This window comes from Callithrix jacchus, chromosome 15, assembly GCF_049354715.1.
Source record: "Callithrix jacchus isolate 240 chromosome 15, calJac240_pri, whole genome shotgun sequence".
NCBI classification, from domain to species: Eukaryota; Metazoa; Chordata; class Mammalia; order Primates; family Cebidae; genus Callithrix; species Callithrix jacchus.
The window spans coordinates 44,107,234-44,130,836 of NC_133516.1; the positions used below are offsets into that span (position 1 = coordinate 44,107,234).

The window sequence follows — 23,603 nt, forward strand, 5'->3', positions numbered from 1 at the left end:
TGACCTCGTGATCCACCCGCCTCGGCCTCCCAAAGTGCTGGGATTACAGGCTTGAGCCACCGCGCCCGGCCATATGTTATTTTTTAAATGAGTTAAAAAATTAGAGTGCTCTACATTAAAGATTGCAGACTGTCTGTTGGTATGTTTTAAATTTTTTGCTTTGTATTTTTTTATTTGAATTAGTTGCTAACACTGGAAGTAAAATGATTTCACAGGAAAATCCAGGTTTCTGTCTTCGCCTCAAAATTCAGCAGCTCTAGCACCTTTTATTCTTGCAAGGCAACAATCTTGAAGGTGACCAACTCTATTTATTCTTACAAAATTCTACTAGAAGCTTCTCTAAAAATAAATGAAAAAATTCTTTTACTTTACTTTTTGAGTAACATGGGACTTTTTATGTTGCTTGAAAATGAAAAGAAAGCATTTATCCTTTTGCCAACTTAAATATATTCCACTACATCTATGAAGAATCCATTATAAAACAATACTGCTATTAAGAGTTTGGAGTCCAGGTAAATAATTCTAAAGGGAAAGACCAGGCACTATGGTTCACGCCTGTAATTCCAGCACTTTGGGAGGCTGAGGCAGGTGGATCACAAAGTCAGCAGTTCGGGACCAGCCTGACCAACATGGTGAAACCCTGTCTCTACTAAAAATAGAAAAATTAGCCGGGCTTGGGGGCACGTGCCTGTAATCCCAGCTACTCAGGAGGCTGAGGGAGGACAATCACTTGAACCCAGGAGGTGGAAGTTGCAGTGAGCCGAGATCATGCCATGGCACTCCAGCCTGGGCAATAGAGCAAGACTCTGTCTCAAAAAGTACTAACAATTCTAAAGGCACAGGAACATTTGAAGATTCTAGTGAACATTTTTTTGTGCAACCAACCCGAAAGGCAAATGCTGATTCCAAGATCTGAGGTGTCCAACAAGTTCCTAGTTTCCAGCAAGGTGACCTGCACCTCCATACCTTTATGCATAAAAGCAGTATTTCTTACAACTTCACAGGACTTAAAAAAGTGTAGAGCAAGTCCCTTTGCCCAGGGCATCAGCTGCCATCTATTGAGCTAATCCACTATTCAGACAGATACTCAGAACATAAACTGCTAAATATAGGAAATGAGAATCAAATCAACTAAGTCCTCTCAAAAGGATTATGTTATTTCATATAAAATCTATAATAAAGCATTTTTAAAACGTATCACATCCTTTCCTTTTCTAAGCCATCTGACAAGTCAGATGAGACTCCTTAGGTCTACTTTAAGTTACTTTTGTACTATTTGCTAGATAACACATCAATGTATGGTGTTCAAAAACAAGAAACAGTTGCACTCTACAAGTCTATAGAAATGACAGTACACTACAAGCTAAGACCATGAGATGAGAGCAAAGTATTATCTGACAAGCTTTTCTTTTTCCTCATAAATACTATCAGAAACATAATTTACACCTCAGAAAGCAACAAGCTAAAATTATGACTTAAATAAATAGACATAAAATATTTTTTAATGCAAAAGAAATAAAAATATTATCTCAAATGTACATGCATGAATATCTATGGCAGATTTTGGAGTCTACCTTTATGGAACACACTCATGAAAATAAGCTTTGCTTCTACTTAAACATTTCAAAACATTAAATGTGTAATAGTTTTCCCAATGGCATATGGTTTGAATTGATACTGGTAAATAATTGTACATAAAATGAAACTACACTGAACTGTTAGTAAAAGTGACAAAATACTAGCAACATAAACCATTACATGGGTGTATGCCATATTACCAGGTGAAAAAAATTCTTGCAATTCCAGTGTTTCATTATTTATTTCACTTGTATGTAATTACATCTTACACATGTTTATTTAGTACTATCAATCTGAGGCATCATTTTGAGAATATAATTAACTGGCTACTAAAACAGAATGTATGTGTATGTTTTACTATTTTTCTCTATATTTCAAAAAAGTTGGTCTTTGTTAGTTGTGTTTAACTGCCATCTAGAGTTAAAATGAATCAATTTCTTTTCCCCTCTAATACTCCTCTTCAATATTTTAGGCATATAGGCAAACATGTTTAACCTCTATTTCACATCAAACAATTATTCAACAGATAACAAAATTGTAAAAGGATAACTTTATCCAATTTTTCAAATTACTGTTAACAATGCCACCTGCTGCAAATATTTTAAGTTGACTAAAAATCAAAACTTACATTTAAACTAATTAAAACACTATTTTTGACTATATAAACAAGACAATGAACAACCTAATATACATCTGGACTTTGGGAAATACATGGAAAACTTCATGTTAATTTACAGTCTATTTCATGGCCTACAATTTTTTTTTCCAGAGTCCAAGGAAAGCAGACTCAAAAACATACTCAGTAGTTACTTTTCTTCACATCGAAAAATATAAATATGAATGTTAGCTAAATCCCAAGTGCATATTCAACTAATTAAACTTTTTAATATTCTTATGTTAAAGGTGGCATTCAAATCCCAATTTCAGCAGGGAGTTTGTAAGACTAAGCCATCAGTACAATTACTCAGCTTTCAATTTAAGAAAGTCATTATTAAAAATCAATTTTAAAAAGGAATACTGAAGAGAAAAATAAAATTAGATTCGAAAATAACACTTGATGCCTTAGCACAGAAGAAATGTATTCACATGAAGTGTTCCAAAAATTACGTAAAACATTACTGTTCTCATAAAAATAAAGGGTATAGGTTTTTTTAAAATTATCCCAAATGCATTAAACCACAACAGCCTTTTCTAACAATATTTTTACACATCATTAGATCCTGAAGTTGCAATCCAGTAAAACTGCAACTCTTGTTCTTTCAAAGGAAATTATATAAAAGTTTTCAGGTGGATGAACACAGCAAACAGTGATGATGAAAAACTGGCTAATGCAAAGAGCCTTGAATGTCTTCAATAAATACAATTGTAGAGAATTACAAAAAGGTGGGTGGGAATGGCAGAATATAATACTTATCAAGTACAGTACCCAAGCACACATTTAGGAAGGTTCTTAATTGCTTGCTCAATTGTAACCTAACAAAGTTATTACAGGATCATAAGAATCAAAGGGGAATAGAGAGGAAAAAAAATAATAAACAAGCCTGAAGGCCATGAGCAAGAATGCCTGCTTCAAGAAAAGCCTGGGTTAAACAGTCATAGAGACTAGTGAATGTACTGAGAGTCACTGGAAAAATCAAGGAGATAGGACCAAAAAAAAAATTCTATAAATTATATATAACTGAAAAAGTTTCTGTTTAAGACAAAGGGTTTGGCCGGGCACAGTGGCTCAAGCCTGTAATCCCAGCACTTTGGGAGGCCAAGGCAAGTGGGTCACGAGGTTGAGATCGAGACCATCCTGGTCAACACGGTGAAACCCTGTCTCTACTAAAAATACACAAAACAAATTAGCTGGGCATGGTGGCGCGTGCCTGTAATCCCAGCTACTCAGGAGGCTGAAGCAGGAGAATTGCCTGAACCCAGGAGGCGGAGGTTGCGGTAAGGCAAGACCGCGCCATTGCACTCCAGCCTGGGTAACAACAGCGAAACTCCGTCTCAAAAAAAAAAAAGACAAAGGGTTTGTTTGAGCTCTAAATTACTGAACTTTGTGAAGCAAAAAGCACAGATGGTCCCTAACTTACAACAGTTTAAGTTATAATTTATTGACTTTACAACAGGTTTATAGGGTATTAAATCCATTTTTGACTTAGGATATTTTTGACTTACAATAGGTTTATCAAGATGTAACCTAATTAAACATTAAGGAACATGTGCATACACATTTACTATGTATGCTGTTGTATTCTGTTGGGGCTTAGAACACAACACTGCAAAATATATGGTATTATGGCATGCTGAACACTGAACTGTAACAGAATAGGCCTTAGAAGTTACCTCAGAACTTTCTTCTTTTTTTATCCTTTGAGGCAGGGTTTTGCTTTGTGACCCAGGCTGGTTTGAACTCCTGGCCTCAAGCAATCCTCCTACTTCAGCCTCCAAAAGTGCTGGGATTATAGCTGTAAACCACAGGACACCTATAATCCCAGAATCAAGGACTTTCTCGTCTCTCCTGTCTTCCCTTCTGCCCATCCGTATTACATGGTGAAATTTAACTAATATTCCTTTAGGTAGGCCTTAAGACCTGGCCCACCAAAGATAACATAATTGCCTTCCATCTCCTCCTTGATTAAGGCATGTAATCACATCTGAAGGGATTTCGTTCTGCCCCTTGGGCTCATTCAAATTACAAAGAGAATCATTTACAAGCTAATATGTCTATCTCCTGAGCCCATTCATCTTCCCTCATCATTTATCATTTCTCTAAAAACTGCCTATAGCACCCCTTACACCATTTCTCTCTCCCACCTCTGTATTTAAGCCTCAGCCATCTGGCCCTCTTTGAATCTCATATTTTATATGGTTCCTGTGTTTCTGCACATTAAGTAGATTTGTATGCTATATCAGTCCATTCTCACACTGCTAATAAAGACATACCCAAGACTGGTAATTTAGAAAAAAAACAGGTTTAATCGACTCACAGTTCTGCATGGCTGGGGAGGCCTCAGGAAACTTACAGTCAAGGTGGAAGACATCTCTTCACAGAGTGTCAGAAGAGAGAATGAGTGCCCAAGCCAAGTGGGGAACCCCTTATAAAACCATCAGATCTCTCGAGAACTCACTATCAGGAGGACACTATGGGAGAAACCATTCCCATGATTCAATTATCTCTACTTGGTCCTACCCTTGACACATGGGGATTATTACAATTCAAGGTGAGATTTGGGTATGGACACAGGGCCAAAGCATATCATATGCCTTTTTCTCTTATTAATCTGTCAGTCATTTCCACAAACCTTCAAAGAGAAAGGAAGCTTTCCCTCTCCCATTATAATAGAACAAATGATTTCCTAAGAATCATCACGTGTGCTTTCAATTTGAAATTTCTAACATTTTCTCAAGTGCATTTTACAACTACTGAGGTTTTTGTTTTTCCAAGGAAGGCATATGCAAAGTCTCATTGGCAATCTCTAGGATTGAACATAGTTTTATCAGCAAGACTTTGTTATCTCAGCCAAGAATGTCTAGAACATAACCATCAACTGTGAGAATGATTTCTCTATTGTAGCATTTTACCTGATTGAACCTAAATTGATAACCTGGTTCACTAACAAAAGTTCTAAAGAAGAATCTGCTTATAAATTATCTTGATGGATATTCAATATCCATCAAGGGCCAATTTAAAGCATTTCAGATATATTTTGAGTATAGACTATTTTACCATAATAAAGTCAACAGACCACAATTATAAAACAAGGTAAATTTCTGATTATTTTATTTCAAAGTAAAGAAAACCACACAGACAATTAGACCCACTTTACCAAACAAATTTCATCGGAGATTTCCTGAAATAGGAAGAAAAACTATGTCGGTCATGAGCTATTTTTTTAGTACTTGTCTACCCAGAGTAAACTCAAAGGGGGGCTATAAAGATGGCCTTTATCTAAACTATAACAGAATTTACTGTTAATAACTTGGAGTATTTGAAATAGTCAAGGATTCTGCAATTCTTTAGGTCTTACTCTGTAAAGCTCATCCTTCCTTTTCCATCCACAAGCCTTCCTTTTCTGTCTTCATTTCTATTCTCTACTCACCAGTCTTACCTCCTCCAATAATTTTGTCTCTTTATTACTATCAAACCTCCATTTTCAAATTATTTGGCACCAGAAATGAAATCTTCAAAATTAAGAAAAATGAGGAGAAACATTCTTCCCAATGCTTCCTTTCCACTAGGCCTCACACCAGATGTACTCTCATGCACACATTTCTATGCAAGCTGCTTCCCTCAGAACACTCCACACCACACTCTCCTGCCACCTGATATGCCCAATCACAAAAACATACTTCCCAGTCAGCCCATTTTTCAAGGTCCACCTCAGTCTTTCAAAATGCTGTCAATGCTATTCCAGTTCATAGTGCTCTCTCCTTTTTTCTCTATTGTTCTCATAATTGACATATTTTTAATGATATAATCTCAAGATAACGTACAGAATTACTTAGAATAACTAACATCAAACGGCTTGGAGTTCATTTATTAGCAGTGTGATCATAAGTAAATCACTTCTCTAAGCCTCAATTTTCTCAGCTATAAAAATGAGGATAATAAGACTTCGGCACCCTTGCTCACAGAGTTTTTATGAGAATAAGGTAATTCATGGAAAGTGCCTGGTATGGAATAAACATTCCATAAAAACCATCTTTATGTTTTCGACCATCATCTTCCAGCTTTTTGTGTATACCTTAAAAGCCCAGCCAGATTCTAAGCTCTTAAGGGCAGATTACATTTTACAGATGTTTAATAAATACATCTTTATAGAATTTATGACTACATGATACAATGTTTTCTAAATAATGAAGCTAACGGGGCAATTGTAGAAGATTATACGAGGCTGAGGAGATAATCATAGCATGCTGGTGCATAGAACTAGTCCAGGGGATAGGAAACATTAAATTCACAACACCTTTGCAGATTGTCTCATTATGGGTCAGCTGTTACTTAGTAGGTTGCAATAATTTTCATGGCAGGCTATGAATACCTCACTCCAGAAAATACCCAAACTTATCTGATAAGTACAGAAGCTATATATTAATAGAAACAGCGTTGCCAGAGATTCTTCCTCACCAGCTTGGTGACTCAAAGAAAGGATTAGCTGTGGGCAATATCATGAGAAGGGCAGCTATTGCAGATCTTTAAATAGAAAGCAAGCACTTTTATTGGATGCTATAAAATAAATTATCAAAATATATCTAGATAACCTCCAAGTGTCTGTGATATATTCCTGATTACTGTTCTAAAAACTGCAAGAAAACTCCCAAGGTACTATTTTGTTCACAGCTAAGGCGGATGGTAACCTAAAAAAGTTGGGCTCAAAGCTGAAAGCGCTGGATTTGTCCCAACTGTGTTACCATGCAAACTTATACAAAGCAGGGAGGTCAGCAGTTTGTCAAGCAACATACAAATGCTGTAACGAGCTGGCAGTTATTTTCATGCAACCCATTACCAACTTAAGAAAAATCCTTATTTTAAAAGTACATAAAAAATAAACAAGCATTTCTTGTAAAGATGCAAAAGCTCTATTTCATTCCTAGAACACAGGACCACTCAAGGGTCTACTTTTCATCTTTACTAAGTGGTAAGGGTATGGAACAGCATAATCAAAGTTCTTATAAAGTGAAGATAGAGTGCTTTGAAATCATGATGAATGTGAATGGGAGGAATTATTTTGTTCATTCATTCAAAAATATTTACTGATTACCTACAGGTCAGGCAGTTCCAGTTGCTGAGGATACAGCAGCAAAGCATAGACAAAAATATCTGTTCTTACAATGTTCAAATTCTAGTGGTGGGTGCACAGGTAAACAAATAAACGAGTGATTACATAATATATGCGATGTTACTGTGTTGTGGAAAAAAATAAAGCAGGAGGATAGGGAGCCAGCAGGTGGGGATCTTATGTTGGGGACTGAAGGAATGCTCCTGTGAGAAAGCAGATTGAAAGATACAAGGAACTGAATCTATGTAAGTGTCTGAAGAAGGGGCTTTCCAAGCAAAGGAAACATTAAGTGCAGAAGTCCTGAAGCAAGAGCTAAGTTTTATGTAGATATTCCGGGAGAAGAAATTAAAAATACACTTTGGGTTAGAGTCCTAGTTCTTTGTCTTTTACCAGCAGAGTAACCTTCATAAAGAAAACAGTTCTACCTCTCTTGAACCTGTTTCTTCCGCTGTAAACTAGAGGACTGGCATTACCGCGTACTTCAGTTATTTCAAGGAATAAAAATGTCTAAGAAATGCACTTTACAGCACCGATACTACAAAGTCAGGCTTGTCTCCTTGGCTGTCAAATGAAGCCATTTTACAGGGCGTTGCAGGGACTTAATCAGATAACCCACGCAAATATGGCGACTGACACTGAGAAACCCCTCAAGACGTGATTGAGCAATATTACTGTCAACATTACTGTCACGAACTATGAACGTGCAGGGACTTCTTGCTGCTCTGCTCAGTATGAGACGCCCAGGACAAAGCACCTGCTCCATAGGCATTCACTGAATAAACCGACTGACTGTAAATTCCACTAACTTTGGACTACTTTGTCGAATTTTTCGCACTTCTACATTCTGCTGGGACATTCCAGCTTTAAAGAAACCAGCTTCACTCTCTGAAACGTTTACCAGCAGAATAACCTTTATAAAGGTTTAAACTTTAAAAGGTCTCGAAATTGAGCTACTACCAGACGGCCTTTCCCTGGCGTCATAAAGGCCTTTTCAAGCCAACGTCCCGCCCGCCGCGTACCACAAGCCCACCTTCTGGTTGCCGCAGCCACACTTCAGGAAACTTTCGTGCTTACACGTTAGGAAACTTTTGGCGGCTCTTTATAAAGATGCGGTGACGTCACCGCGCGCCGCGCGTGCGCCAATATGGTAGCGTGACCACGCCCAGGCCTGCGCTCAGGCCCCGGCGTCGGCGCAGTAGCTGGTGCCTTCCCGGAAGGGCTCAGAGGCGGGCTCGGTGAGTGGAGTCTGACCGCGGATGGGTGCCCTGACTGCCCGACGGCCGCGCAGGGGACTGCAGGGCCGCTGGGGAGGATGTTGTTAACGTAAAGAGCCAGGCTGATGAGGAAGGTTCCTGAGTCCTTCGGGTATAAGCGGGAGTTGGGGCGGCTGGAGGGCAGATGACTCTAAGGTGTGGATCTTCGGTTCCAAGGGGAGAATTTGACTTGGGTTTTGTCTAAAATGCTGATGGCGGGCCTCACAGAAAAGTTACCATGAACCGACTTTCCGGAATTCCCTTGGCGCTGCAGCCTCGTTGCAAAAAGGAAACCGAGAGGAAGGCGACGAGGATTGGCCTGCGGTGATGTTAGCGGAAAGTATCTGTAATTAGACCCTGGAGGGCGGGCCTGTGAGCGATTGCTGTCCGCGGTGCTGAAGGAAAGGCTGCCACTCCTAGAGGAGAAAACCTGATGAGGGCAGGGCTGTGTTTCCGTTTTCCTTGGCCGGGCTCAGCGTCCTACACTCAATAGGCATGGGCTTTCTAGCAGCGCTGGATACTTAGGCGGTGTGTCAATCTTTAAACAATCATTATAAAGTGCATAGATGTTTAAGTTCATAAACTTTAGGAAAGCTTCGTTTCAGGAAGGAATTTTATTCCTCTTTTTCTCCCTTAGGGCAAGTACCTTCAGCCTTTAAGCCCAACCAGATGATTTGCCTGCGGGTTGGAGGCCTTCAGCGCGTTTCACTAGACCTCTGTCTGTATCCGTCCAGTTAGCCAAGGTGAGCTTGCTTGTGGTGTTAAATGTACCATGAAAATGGGCTTTCCTGCACTCCACAAATAAAGAGTGCTGAGCAGCCAGGGTAAAGGGAAGGTATCTAGTTGTGCTTTTCCTCACAGTTACACATGAGAAGTACTTTCTCATTTAGAAGAGAGATGGTAGAACTGGGCACTCTTCCAATAAAGGAAAGACCTTGAATTTCCAGTTGGTTCTCATACTTGCTTGCCTGCCTTTCTGTCTATGTGTTTGCACATGCATAAGGGATGGTGTTCCTGTGTTGAATTTAACAGGGTGGATTTTTTTCTGTTGATGCAATAAAACATTTACTAGTCTTAGTGCCAGCTGCTTGTTTGTTTTTAATTCTGATTAAGGTTACAGTCTAGAAAGAAAGAAGAGACAATATAAAATATGTTGAATTTACCTAATTCGTGGTGTTCTTAGATGTAGCTGGCATATGGAAAACTGCATGCTGAATAAAAATGTGTTTAATTCCATTCTTTCATTCTATGCATTATTACATCTTAAGTTTTATTATCTCTTCTGAGAGAACCAATGGATTAAGGTACTAATACAATCAAATGTTGCAAAGCTGAAGACGTGGTAGAAGTAACTTTAAATGTTTTTATTCTTTATAACAGCTTTGATTAAGGATGACTTCCTTGTTTGCTCAAGAAATTCGCCTTTCTAAAAGACATGAAGAAATGTAAGTTTTTTAAAAGGATGATTTGGATATAGAAATTGGACTGGCCTTGTTAGTGAAATATTGTATACACAGATGACTTAAAAGTTTGAAAGCATGTCATTTTAATTTTCTGACACTGAAGAGGTTTTAGTGTTAGGGAATTTCATTGTCTCTTATGAATAAGCAAGATTAAAAGGTATGTTCTATGTATTTTTCTCTTTGTAACTAATATCTAGATAAATCTGCTTCTCCTTCCACCCTTTCTAGTCTCCATATTGGTATTTAATGGACTTCTCTAAACCTCTTACCCAGGGCTGGCTTCGTTGGTATTATGACTTATATACAGTCACAGGTCCTGCATTTGGTTTAATGCTTTCATGACATTGTCTTGAATCATTTTGGACTGGACCCTGCAAATTGTATAGCCAGTCCTGCTCTTCATTTGATATTATTCACTCTTTTCCTCCTGTGTCTGTGAGCTCTCAGGTTTTCGTTTAATTAATTACCAGACCTTCTTTTCTTATCTCCTAAGATACTTTCCTTACCAAAAAACTGACTATTCACAGACCTGGGATTTTAGTTCTACCTTTAAGACAGCCTGGTGAAACATAGTGTTTTTTGAGAACCTCCACAACTATTTTGGAAACAGTTTGACTGTTATATATACCAACTTATATATTTTTAATCACCTTACATATTGTCTTATTAATCATTTAAAAAGAACCAAAATGTATGAAATAAAAATTTGACCTGCAAGAAACTTTCAAAGTATATTATATATAACAAAGTAGTTTGAAGATATTTACTTGTAATTTTTTTACATCTTTCTTCAATTACTGTTTTACCTTGTTGTGAGTATGCATATATACACACAGCCTCTCACTCATATATCAAACCATCATCTTTCTCTTGGAAAAAGAGGGAAAAAATATTTTTATTGCTTCTTCAAACATATGGAAGTTTAGCACAATTCTAAATGTGTAACATGAGATTCAGGGGTACTGAAGTGTTAAGCAGAAGGTTTCATATAGCAAGTTATATCAATGTATGTGTGTCGGGAGGTATATATAACTATGTGTACAAAAGGATATGTATTACAGTTTGCATTTTCACCAAAAATTAAAACATATCTTCAACATTCTAAAATAATTTCAAAAGACCAGAGAGGCTAAAAAAACAGAAGCATGTACTTATGGCATATATAAAGAATATGTTAATGAAAATAAAAATAATTTTAGCCAGATTGACTTAAGACTTATTGAACTACCTCAGATTTTTCACTGTCTTATTAGTTGACATAGTAATTGACTTTCAAATTAGGTTAGATTTGAAGTGAGGTGCCATTAAGAAATGAACTTTTTATATTGCTCCAGCAGTAAAATGTTTGCTTTTATTTTTTAACTCCATGTAATCTTCATTTCTTTTTCTAGAGTATCACAAAGATTAATGTTACTTCAACAAATGGAGAATAAATTGGGCAATCAACACACAGAAAAGGCATCTCAGCTCCAAATAGTTGAGACAGCTTTTAAAAGGAATCTTAGTCTTTTAAAGGTAAGTTTCCATGACTTGAATATAGAGATTTATCCCACTTTGTCAAAAATCTTTTAGGTAAATTTTATAATATTTATATAATTTATTGGTTCTGAGTAATAAGTAGAATTACTAAAACAGCATCTTTTTTTTAAAAAAACCCATGTCAGTTAGATAAGTAGCATATGTATCCTCATTTTTTTAATTAAAAAAAATTGAACTTTGCTTTAGCTAAATGTTTTCAATCAACTGGAAAAATTAATGACTACAGAAGGTCTCCCTTTTGCAAAAACTAAGAAATAGAAGATGTATCTTTTCCATCTTTCATCTTCTTTTATTTGAAAGGAAATCCTGAAAGGCCATAAAATACCTATAACATATTGAAAGCCAAGTCAGAACTATCAAACATCATATAAACAAGAACAATTTGATTTTGCCTGACTAGGCAGACACATGAAATTCATATCTATGATAACAGATTTCCCACCTCCCTCTTGATGGATATGGAGGAGTGGTCAAAGTGTATGATTGTGCAGGGCCTCACCATTTGGCCAATGTGCCCATTTGGAGTAGAATCATATGTGTAACATTTTTGGCTGCTTGCTATACTTTGCTTCCAGAATTGTATGGCTTCATCCATAATTAAAACCCTAAAGTTTGCTTCCATTCAAGCTTCCAAGAGATCCTATGACTAAAACATTTGGTAGTAAGACTATATTATTTAAGTTATAAAGCAGTGTTTTCAGTTTTTTATTGTTAAATATTTTCATCGATAGGCATGATATAGTTATCTTCTGTCCTCACTAGAGGATAAAGGAAGAGGAAAATTCAGTTATCTTCTCAGCTTCTGGCAGTTTGATCCACAGTAATTTAAGTCACAGCCATAGTGCTACCAAAGCATTCTATATTGCCATATGTCTTACTTGCCCAATGGTGTTAGCAATATTTATTTTTAAATGGAAATATATAGGATAATCTGGAATTTGCTCTGAAAAGTTAGAAAAACTAAATTAGAAGGCTTAATTGCTACCTACCTGCAGCACGTGATGTGATACTTGGTTTTGCTTTTAATGAGCAAGTATTTGATGAATGCTTAGCCGGTCCTTACTATTGAGCTAGTTCTGGGCAGAAAGTGGGGACAACAAAATAAGTATAAATCAGAGTTCTTGATATCAAGAACAGAAAGACTTTGTGTGATCAAACGTTAAATTACATGGAATAGAGTCAGGACTACAGAAATAATAGTAAAAAAATCTTTAAGAGCTAGAATATTCAAAAAGGTATCAGAGAAGAAGCTAAGCTTAGCCTGTGTTTCAATAGGCAGAAGGCTAGGCATACTGTTGGATTCTTACAAAAGAGCCAAAAGCAGAAGACTGAATGACCCTGTTAATGATCCTGGGAGTATGACAACTTGCTTGGAATTTCACAGGGAACAAGGTTGGATATGTGTTATGGGACCAAAAAAGTTGAGACTTGACATATAGACATAATTCAGCACTGAAAATGACTAAGCAAAAGAAAAATACAGAATTATATAAGAAATAAATGAGTGGGTATTTAAGAAAGAGTCATTTGCTATTTAGATACAAATGAATCTTTCTTAAATACCTAAAAAAATGGAGAAAACAGAGTTCAGGAGGGTAGCTAAGAAATCATAGTCATACGTATATAAGGAAGATAATGAACCTGGCTTCATAGTTATGAAAAACTTCAATTTGGTATGGTATTTCTCCCTGATTATCAAAGTAATGTATTCCCACTGTGAAAAATAAAACAAAATTTAAAGAAAGAAGATGAAATAGCCTACCTTCCATATCATCCCACTGATCTAAAATTGAATACATTTTTGTATATTTTCTTTCAGTATTTAATAAACATTTATTGAGCCCCTATTATATCACAAACACAGTGCTTGTTGCTAGAGATGCTGTCTCTTCTTTCTTTTTTTTTTGCATTCTTTGAGTCATTGTTTTTACAATCTTACTTTCCCTCATATGTTTTTAAACTTTGGAAAGACTTTCAGTGGCTCTACCATAGAAGTCACTGTGAAAGTAAAATAAATGAGATTTAGCCAGACACAGTGGCTCATGCTTGTAATGTTTGGATTACACTTGGAGAGGCCAAGGCAGGAGGATCGCTTGAGCCCAGGAGTTCAGGACTAGCCTGAGCAACACAGCAAGACCCTGTCTCTGAGAAAAAGGTAAACATTAGCTGGACATGGTGGTGCATGCCTGTAGTCCCAGCTGCTTGGAAGGCTGTGGCAGGAGGATCCCTTGAGCCCAAGAGTTCGAGGTTACAGTGAGCTGTGATCATGCACTGTAGCCAATGTATCGCAGCCTGAGTGACAGTGTGGGACTGTATCTGCAGGATAAATAAATAAATAAATAAATAAGACTTGATTGCAGAATTTTGAGTTGGAAGACACTTTTAAAAAGTATGTATATTAGATTCAATTCTCATCTAAATTTTTTTTTTAGCTTAAAACTTCTTTCGAAGATGTTAAAATAGATAGAAATGGACTTGCTTTGGGCCAAAGCCTCACCTGTTCAGTTTTTTCTTGACTGCCCAGCTGTGGCTTTAAGGAACTGTAGAAACCACTGTTCTGGGCTAATTCCTTGATTTAGAGATGAGGAAGCCATAGGGCAATTACTCCTGTTACTACTTGTTCAGGACAAGTTAAGTTATATCTAGGATAGATACTTCAGAAGTACAGCCTATGCTTTAAAATGTTTCCAATAAATGTGAAAGCATTTCTATAATGAGAGTATAAAATATGGATGACCTCTATTAACATCCATTGTTTGACCTTATTTAGATCTTCTGACCAATGTAATAAACACTGAAAAAGGAATGAGCTTTTACTTTTGAAAAAGAAAGTGTAACACTAGGATTTTGAAATGATATGGTTATATACTTTAACCAAATTTATTCTAAATTATTCTAAAAGTAGTACAGTATATTATGAGTTAAGTAAAATTGATGGATAAAAGGTACAGAAGTCAATAGTATTTATGTATACAACTGGAAAATATAAGAAATTACATTGGGAGGCCAAGGCGGGTTGACCATGAGGTCAAGATATCGAGACCATCCTGGTCAACAAGGTGAAACTCTGTCTCTACTAAAAATACAAAAATTAGCTGGGCATGGTGGCAAACGCCTGTAGTCCCAGCTACTCGGGAGGCTGAGGCAGGAGAATTGCTTGAACCCAGGAGGCAGAGGTTGCGGTGAGCCGAGATCGCGCCATTGCACTCCAGCCTGGGTAACAAGAGCAAAGCTCCATCTCCAAAAAAAAAAGAAATCACATTCACATTAGCAACAAAATTCTAAAATACTTGGGAATGATCTTAACAAGGGGTTTGCATGATAGGTGTAAAGACAATTATTACACTAAAATAGAAGATTTAAAAGAAAACTTACAAGGAAACATATGCCTTAATCCTGACTAGGGAAACTATCATTGTTGTCTTTCTGTGTGGTTTTGTTTTGTTTGTTTGTTTTTTTGAGATGGAATCTCTTTCTGTCGTGATCTCACTCACTGCAACCTCTCCCTCCCGGGTTCAAGCCATTATCTGCCTCACCCTCTCGAGTATCTGGAATTACAGGCACCTGCCACCACACCTGGCTAATTTTTATATTTTTAGAAGAGATAGGGTTTCACCATCTTGGCCAGGCTGGTCTTGAATTCCTGACCTCACGATCCACCCACCTCAGCATCCCAAAGTGCTGGGATTACAGGTATGATCCACCGTGCCTGGCCAGGAGACTACGGTTTTCTTAAAGTCAGCTGTTACACAAAGCCTCTGAATTGAGTCTTTGTAAAAGTTAAAAATAAAATTAAAAAACAGCTGTCACAAAATTATTTTTAGATTCAAAAAAGTTCCAGTGGAATTTGCCTTGAACTCAATAAAATTTCTGTAAATTCCTTTGGAAAAATAACAGCAATATAAAATATCAAAGAATATATTTTAAAAAGGAGCAGTGAGGAAGAGACCAATTCCATCAAATATTTGAACATATTAGCAAATGAATAGATATGAATGTAGATAGTGAAGAATAGGCTTCAGTCACTAACTATCATAAAAGATAGTGAACTTTGAAAACACAAGATGGGTGATTTTTCCATTAGTATTAGTAAAATGACTTTTCTGCCTTTTAAGAACATAAACAGAATTGGTATAGATTTGGAAGAGAAAGAGAGAATTGAGTTTCTATAAATACTGCCACAATGTAAGCTGACATCTCTCTCCACATACATACCATAAAATTTAGTTTTATCTAGGAAGGCAATTTTGTAAGTAAACATCATCTTGTGAGTAAGCTGGACAAACACTCTGGGGTGAGAAAGAATGAGAAAGTGCAACAGCTAGTTAGAGATACGGTGAGTGCTTCCACCGAAGAACGCTCCGCAAGACTTCATGGGGCACTTGGAAGTTAAACAGGGACTTCAACAAACTGCCACCCAGGATGGCTGGTGACTTTCAGGACCCCATCTCTCCTCTTTCCTTCTTACATTTCACACCTCTAATTCCTTGAAGAATACATTTAATAAATGCTTACATGTTCTTGTACCAATGACCCTGTATCTCGTTCTTTAGTATCTTATTTTTCCTATCCTAGAAACTGTCCCTCCAGCAGATAAAAAGATTAGAACCAGCCTGGCCATAGCTGGGTTCACTGTGTATATTTATAATGAGGTATTAGATTTCTGGTTTTGGAGAAGTGGCGTGTATAGGGGTAGAGAGAGAAAGAGACCTAAGCACTTGACTTTCTCTGCTCATGTTTTACCTTTCCTAATCATGAATTGACACATTTAAATATAGTCTTCTCACTTCTGCCATAGAGTAACATTTATTCCATCATCCACACTGGAAACTTGTTTTTTAGTTATGAAGAGTTTCAGGCCTATATAGAAGAAGAACTGGAAGAATGTACTTACATGTGCTTATTACCCAGATTCAATAACTATCAAAACATGGTCAATCTTGCTTCATCTGTATATCTCATCCCCTTCTCCACCATTCAGATTATTTTGAAGGTATTCTGCAGAAATACATTGTTTTACCTATAGCTATTTCTGTATATATTTGTATTTTTATCAGTGTATATCACTAAATGATAAGGATTATTTTACTATTTTAAGCAAAATCACAATACTGTTATCAATAAGAAATTACCAGTAATTCCTCAAATATTCAGTCAGAGTTCACATTTCTCTGATAAATCTGTAGGCATGTTTACATTTGTTTGGATCAAAATCCAAATAAAATCTAACATTGGAATGGATTGATAGAGTCTTTAAAAGTACCCCTGACCTTTTCATCCACTCTTAATTTATGTATTAAAGAAATTAAGTCATTTGTCCTATGCATTTTCCAGTTTGGATATTGCTAATTACGTCTCTGAGGTATCATTTTTCATGTTCCTGTATTCTCTGTAATTCCTATAAATTGATCTAGAGCTGTGCTGTCCAACAGAAATATAATGTGAGCACACGTCATTAAAGTTTTCTAGTAACCACTTTTAACAAAGTCAAAAGAAACAGATGAACTTAATTTTAATAACATTTATGGAATGAGGCATACGCAAAATATTTCAGATGTTTCTACCAAAAAATTGTAATTAAATATTCTATATTCTTTTTTCTTACTAAGCCTTCCAAATTCAGTATATGTTTGGCACTTACAGCACATCTTAATTTGGACTTGCCACATTTCAAGTGTTCAGTAGCCACATGAGGCTAATGACTATCATATGAGCAGTGATGTTCTAGAAGCTGGATCAGATTCAGGTTCATTGTTTGGGGGAAGAACACTTCCTGGCTGTCTCTCATTTTGGAATGTTGGTAGTCATTGATGATCATTGCCTAGATATATTCATTAGAGATTACAAAAAGAATATTCAAATTCTTTTATTCCTTCTCTTTCAAGACTAACTGTTTAGATGAAGAGCGTCTTCCCCTCATCACTTATTTGGTTACACTGAAGTACAGTTTATGTAGGAAATGGTGTGATGACTGCTGGACACTTTCTCTATAGCTTTCAAAATCATAGTTTTGTTCTCTGGCATCTTCTAATGGTGACGAATGAGGTGGTATTTTGTTTTTAATTTATCTGGGATTTGAAATGTTTCGTTGTCTTGCAGTTTTTATTCTGATTTATGCCCAATGTGTCCCATTTTTAACGATGTGGAAGCCTTTGCAAGTTAACTCCTGAATATCTTTGACATGATCCTAACAGTCTCTGATAATTCCCTTTCTTTATGATGTGATGAGTTATTTCAGGCTCATTGTGTCCCTTTGCTGCCCACACCTGGAATTGGCCATTGCTCCAAGAAGCCCTGGTTCCTTTTGGCAGAAAATATATTTAGAGCCCTCAATCTGGGCACTAGGAATGTTTATTGTAGCTTGGTTTTTGGTCTTTGGGTTTTTTTAAAGATAAAATATATCAAGAACTTATATCAGTATCTCCAATTCAATTACACGATTGTAGATTTAACTTAAAATCACTGATCTTATGCCTCTACCTTCTTTTTCTAAAACCGAAAATCTGTTTCCAAAGAATTATCCTATGATACAGACATGGCTGTCACCAATAATATGATTACTGACAGTGGTTTTCAATAAGATAACATTGACAATTTCTTTTTGTCCCCAGTGTATACCCCACTAGGGGTGTCCAGTCAATATTGTGTTCGAAGAATACTTGATGTAGCTCTTTTCTGTGTGGTTTTACCACCAACTACATAATAATTAGATTTGTCACATTTGGTTTCCCATTTGGGGGGAATTGCTTTTTTATTTGTCCCATAACTGTATAAAATTTTAAATGTTCTAGTGGCAAGTCTGTAAGACAAAGAAACAATGTATAGTCAAGTAAGTCTCGCCTCCTGTTTCACCCTCTTTTTCCTTTTCCCTCTGTCTACTTTGGGTACCCTTTTTAAAAAAGTTTTGGTTTATGATTAGGAAACTCTGACATCTTATTTATTCATTTAATGAATATGTAATGCCTAGTACATGTCCTGCACTTTGTTAGATACTCAGATGCATAAAGGTTGTATGGGACACAGTCCTTACCTTCTGGTAGTATATAACGAAAGGGAAGGTTCTTATATGGAAGTATTAGGGTATAACTTGCTACAGAAGGCTAGGATCAAATTGCAAATTTTTTTCTTTTTTTCAGTCAGGCTAAGGAATTCACACTTCATCCTCTATGTAGTGGGTACTGATGATTTTTTAAGTCTAAGGAAAGACATTGATCAAAGTTCTTTAGAAAAATGAATTGATCCCCTCTTAGGTATGGATGGAAGTAAAACAAGACATACTGTAGTCATGCCTCATAGAGTAAGTACTTCTCAAGTATTTGTTGAATGAATAAGTGTAATAATAACCCATAGCATTGGGAATGAAATGGAAAGGATAGGAGAGATATCCTGAAAGAACAATTTATAGACCTTTGAAAATTTAAATGGCAGGTATAAGAAGAGATAAAGATAGAGGAGTGCAGGTATCTGAGTGAGGAGAATTCCCACTATTGTTTATTATATGCAGTAGGAGTAAGATGAGCTCAGTTTCATTTGGTTGAGAAATAAAGTCTAGGAAGAAAGGTTAGCCATGCCTCTACAGTAAAAGTTAGTTGAAGCTAGATAGGACACAGTCTTGAGAGAGATAAGGTAAAAATATAAGAACAGCTGCCGCAGATCTTAAGAAAGCTCACACTTAGAAACAAGGAGAGAAAAATAAGCCAGCTAAAGAGAAGGAAGAGTAGGAATCAGAGGTAAGCATATTATCTAAGAAAGCAAGTATCTCTTAAGCTAAGAAGGAAGTGTTTCAGAGGGCTGATAATTTGTAGTTAGAATGCTGCAGAGGTAACAGTCAAGTGTCTAACAATAGGCCTGCTTTACCAGGCCACATCTCTCCTACTTGTATCTGCTTTTCCTTTTACAAATCTGCTCTCCTATAAGAGAGATATTAAGTATCCTTATTTTCTGATCTTAAGAAAAATGTTTATAATATTGTCTATAATGCTAGTGGCACCAAGATCTACAACTAACAATAATCTTATAACTGTTCTTAGAATAATGACTGTAATTGGACCTGTGATTATTTTATTTGTGTGTATTTGATTTATAAAGGTAAAAAACATTTTTTTCCAGGACCTCATAAAATCTCAATGTAATCACAGAAACATTATTAGGCTTCAGTATCTATCATAGCATCAGCATCAAAAGCTCTGTAGCATGTTTCTTAGCTATAAACTTCTGGTATGGGATAGACATGCTGAAAATCAGCTTTTATCTCTAAATTGATGGCTTTTTTCCTTCAAATCACCTTCCTCTAGACAGCAGGTGCACTAATGGTTGTGCAACTTTGGGGAGTCCCTTTAGGGAATTTCCTGTTTTTCCCTTTTACATTTCACACCCATTCCTTGCTCCCGCCGCTACCATCTGCTATCTCTTTTCTCCTGTTCAGCATTGGCTTCTTCACACCCCACTCCCACGCCCTTTTCCATCTCTCTCCGTCTGTCCAACAGCCCTCTACTTAGATTGCTCCAATGCTTGTACTGGAATCAGAGAACTTTCTCTTTTCTATCAACTCACTAAGCTCAAAAGAGAGACAAAATTTACATGGCCTTTGACCAAGGCCACTGTGAACTTGACAGACATAAGTAGGCACAAGACAACATAGGTGCTGATTTTGGGAGTGTTTATTAAACAGTGCTCAAATGTTTCACTAAAAATTTGCAGAGTCCTGCATTTCTGAGCATTCACTTCATGCATGTATCAAGATAAGAATCTTTACCAAGGTATGAATTCAGTTTAGTTACCTTGGTGTTTTTATAGCTATAAGAGAAAATATACATATCTACAAGTTAAACTATGCATTAAACCTTGGGTCTTGAATGCTATCAGCTGAATGACATACTAGCTAGCAATAAAACTTGCCATTGAAATTAGCTTAGAAATCTAGTCCTAAAAAAAAATCTAGATAGTATAATGAAAAGGCTCTTGTCACTAAGTACTGAGGTACATAATTGAGCTTCCATTAAATATATGGAATACTTGCATACATATAAATTTTAAAATTGAATATTGAAACAAATGAAATGTGTGCCATTGATATGCTATTTACGTCATCTGAAGAGACTAGAACTCTTCACTTTTAAGATTAGCATACGGTAGGCCTTGAGTATCTGACTGTTTTTGTATCTGAACGTTTTATTATTTTATCCTTCTGGCTATTTTTTGGTGATGTTAGAGCTAAATTAATGCTCTGATGAGCAGTATTATAAGAAGCTCTTTTTGTATGAATTACTGACATTTACTAGCTATTCAAAAGTGAAAAGGCAGAACCTAGAAGTACTCTCTCCCCGACCTCTATTTCAAAATAAGAAATGCTGTATTCTTCATCTGAAATGGATGAGTTGAACAATGATCAGTTCTCCTGCCGTGGTATGCCTTCATCTATTTAAGCTATATCCAGAGAAGAGTTGAGGTGAGAGATTTGGGATACAGATATTGCTAGTACAGGTGCCATTTGTTTTATGTAAATACACTCTAATATAAAATGCTGGTGTCTGTTACAGGATATAGAAGCAGCAGAAAAGTCACTACAGACCAGGATGCACCCAATTCCGCGGCCTGAGGTGGTTTCTCTTGAGGTGAGCATCTTAGGGAACAAATGTAAAAAGAGAGACCCTATCTATCAGTAGTGCACTGTAAGTCAAACAATGGTTATATGTATTTTCCAGATATATTTATTCAGTAAATTAAGGAAAATATGCCTGCTGAATCTTTTTATATCCACAGTACTGTGCTTTATATATAGTAGATAACTGAGAAGTATCTTGATTTTAAAAAGTTTAGCAATTGCAAATTTCATAAAGATAGGGATCTTTTCACCTTGTCATTTAGAAACAATTATTCCGTTAAACCTTAACAGACAATATGCGCTAAATCATAAGACGACAATATGCCTAACCCAAATGCTTTTGCTGCTTGCTGATGTTAGAATTTAGAATTTGACCAGAGCTAATTAAATGCATGTTATCATATACTATAGTATGGCTTTTGTCTGTTTTATTTCGTTCAGTTCAAGAACAGATTGGGAAGATGGTTAGCAAAAAATAAACTATATTTGGTATATGAATACGTTTGTGATGAATGGGAATTTACTACATATAGAATAGTTTCATTTTGTATTTCTAATGACCTTTACACTTTTGCTTTCTGCCCAATGGAGATGAGTGGACTTAAAATTAAAGGCTGAGAATTTTCCCCTCAATTTTCTGTGTCATCTAGGGTAAAAAAACAAGGCAGCGATCAAAGATATGAAAAACTCTGGTACAAAGTTGTGCCTTGGACATATCTTTTTCTTTGTTCGATTCTCCAGTACCTTACTCTGGCATATACAGGACCCACACAATTGGAGTTACTCCAGCTGCAAATGTCAGGGAAACTCCCCATCATGGGCCTTAGAGGGTATTTTTCTTAACTAGTCTTGCACAGCAGGTTGACCTTTATTTTAAGTATGTACTCCGTAGATAAACAGACATAGAGAATCCCTCACCATTTTCGACTTTCAGAACTGCTCTATTTAATGCTTGGAATGAATATTTCTGTGTTTCTAGTGCTAACTCATTGGCTGAATTTCCAAAAATGACATTGATAGTAATGATCTAATATCATTTACGCTCCTATGACACAGAGCTTTGGGCTGTTTAGTTCTCTTTGACCTCCTTAGGGCAGTCACCCAAGAAACCAAAGCTAGACACAACACAGCAATGTTGTATTGAGCTTCTAAAGCCTTCTACACTCAGACCAATAATACAGCATCTCAACTTCCAAGCTTTTTGTACTAAAAATGGTTAAATTATATTGACATTTTATCATCATAAAAATGGGGAAAAATTATGGTGTATATATGTTTCCTACACAATTTAGGGGCTAATGTATCTGATTCCTATATATAACATACTAGTTACATTTCAGTTCCTGATCTCATCTCAGGTCAAATCTTTTGATGTTAATTCTGAAGCATGATTTATGTTTAATAATTTCATTGTGATAATTTCAGTGTGGGGTAATCATTTGGTATGGGATTTGGAATATTAAACAAAAATATTTAATGATCATATTACTGTAAATGATATTATTGGCAATAATCATGAAGTTGGCCACAAGAGGGCGTGTAAAATCACAATAAAATTCTAAAACCTGTAATTCTGCCAGGCTCTGGTTTTACTGAGAAATTTGAAAATTAACACTAGTAAGTAGCCAGATTTTTTTCTAAAATTAACATAAAATATTCTGTAGAGGAAATGCATTCTACGTATATGTGTGTGTGTGTGTGTGTGTGTATACACGCACACACACACTTAAGTGAATAAACATTTAGACTATTATGAAGAGCCAAGTTCAATTGCTTGATTTGCTTTTTTACTTTTGGATTTTTTTTTCCAGACTCGTTACTGGGCATCAGTAGAAGAATATATTCCCAAATGGGAACGGTTTCTTTTAGGAAAAGCACCATATCCTTTTGCTGCTGAAAATCAAAATGAAGCAGAAAATACCATTCAAAATGAGGCATAGCGATAACTTCTTCCCATGGTATTTGGAAAAGCCTGTTTAATAAAGCTGGGTGTTAAGGAGTATGTAGGTAATTGCAGGAACTTTAGGAATTAAATATGTTCATATTCTCCATTATCTTGTGAGTGACAGTGAAGATACAAGAATTTACTGGCAAGCCTCATGTTATCACCTATTACTATTTCAAGGTCCCAAATTTGCTTTCTACCAAACCGATAGATGTGTTAAACACTAATATTAAAAAGTGGACTCTTTATTAATTATTGTCAGTGTTGTGTGTGTGTGTGGTTTAAAAAAATAATTTCCAGCGTTTCTCCTCTAAGCAAGTACCTTGGTTCTGGTTTTAAGCTTTTTAGAATCCTTACTTTTTAGTTATTTCATTTTGGGGACAAGGTATAGGATCAACGTGATTTTTTTTTACTATTATTGTTTCTTTTAACAAATGGAAAAGACAATGACAC

The 23,603-nt window shown here is 36.2% G+C and overlaps 1 protein-coding gene and 1 long non-coding RNA gene across 5 annotated transcripts in view; one reads left to right on the top strand and one right to left on the bottom strand.

Annotated features, from left to right (window-relative positions):
- LOC108588442 (uncharacterized) overlaps positions 1-8,422 on the bottom strand; it is an 88,294-nt gene extending 79,872 nt beyond the window's left edge. The window contains exon 1 of the long non-coding RNA XR_008476751.2: positions 8,377-8,422. This is a non-coding gene — a long non-coding RNA (uncharacterized LOC108588442). The remainder of the gene's footprint in view (positions 1-8,376) is intronic.
- Positions 8,423-8,547: 125 nt separating this feature from the next.
- CEP15 (centrosomal protein 15) lies at positions 8,548-23,402 on the top strand. 4 transcript variants are annotated; one of them, XM_078351386.1, is made up of 7 exons: positions 8,548-8,711; positions 8,828-9,127; positions 9,237-9,342; positions 9,980-10,044; positions 11,454-11,577; positions 21,141-21,215; positions 23,017-23,402. In XM_078351386.1, exons 4-7 carry the CDS (start codon positions 9,992-9,994, stop codon positions 23,143-23,145), a joined length of 381 nt encoding a protein of 126 aa, XP_078207512.1. In that variant the 5' UTR covers positions 8,548-8,711; positions 8,828-9,127; positions 9,237-9,342; positions 9,980-9,991; the 3' UTR covers positions 23,146-23,402. The 4 variants fall into 4 exon arrangements, with proteins under 4 accessions (XP_078207512.1, XP_008980183.1, XP_008980185.1 ...); XM_008981935.5 differs by lacking the exon at positions 8,828-9,127; XM_008981937.5 differs by lacking the exon at positions 8,828-9,127 and having other exon boundaries at positions 8,548-8,694.
- Positions 23,403-23,603: the final 201 nt, after the last annotated feature.

Excerpts from the sequence above, each read along its gene's own strand:
- CEP15 (XM_078351386.1), top strand. The coding sequence starts at position 9,992 with ATGACTTCCTTGTTTGCTCAAGAAATTCGCCTTTCTAAAAGACATGAA. Across the intron at positions 10,045-11,453 it reads TCTAAAAGACATGAAGAAAT|AGTATCACAAAGATTAATGT; the intron begins GTAAGTTTTTTA and ends TTCTTTTTCTAG. Across the intron at positions 11,578-21,140 it reads GGAATCTTAGTCTTTTAAAG|GATATAGAAGCAGCAGAAAA; the intron begins GTAAGTTTCCAT and ends TGTCTGTTACAG.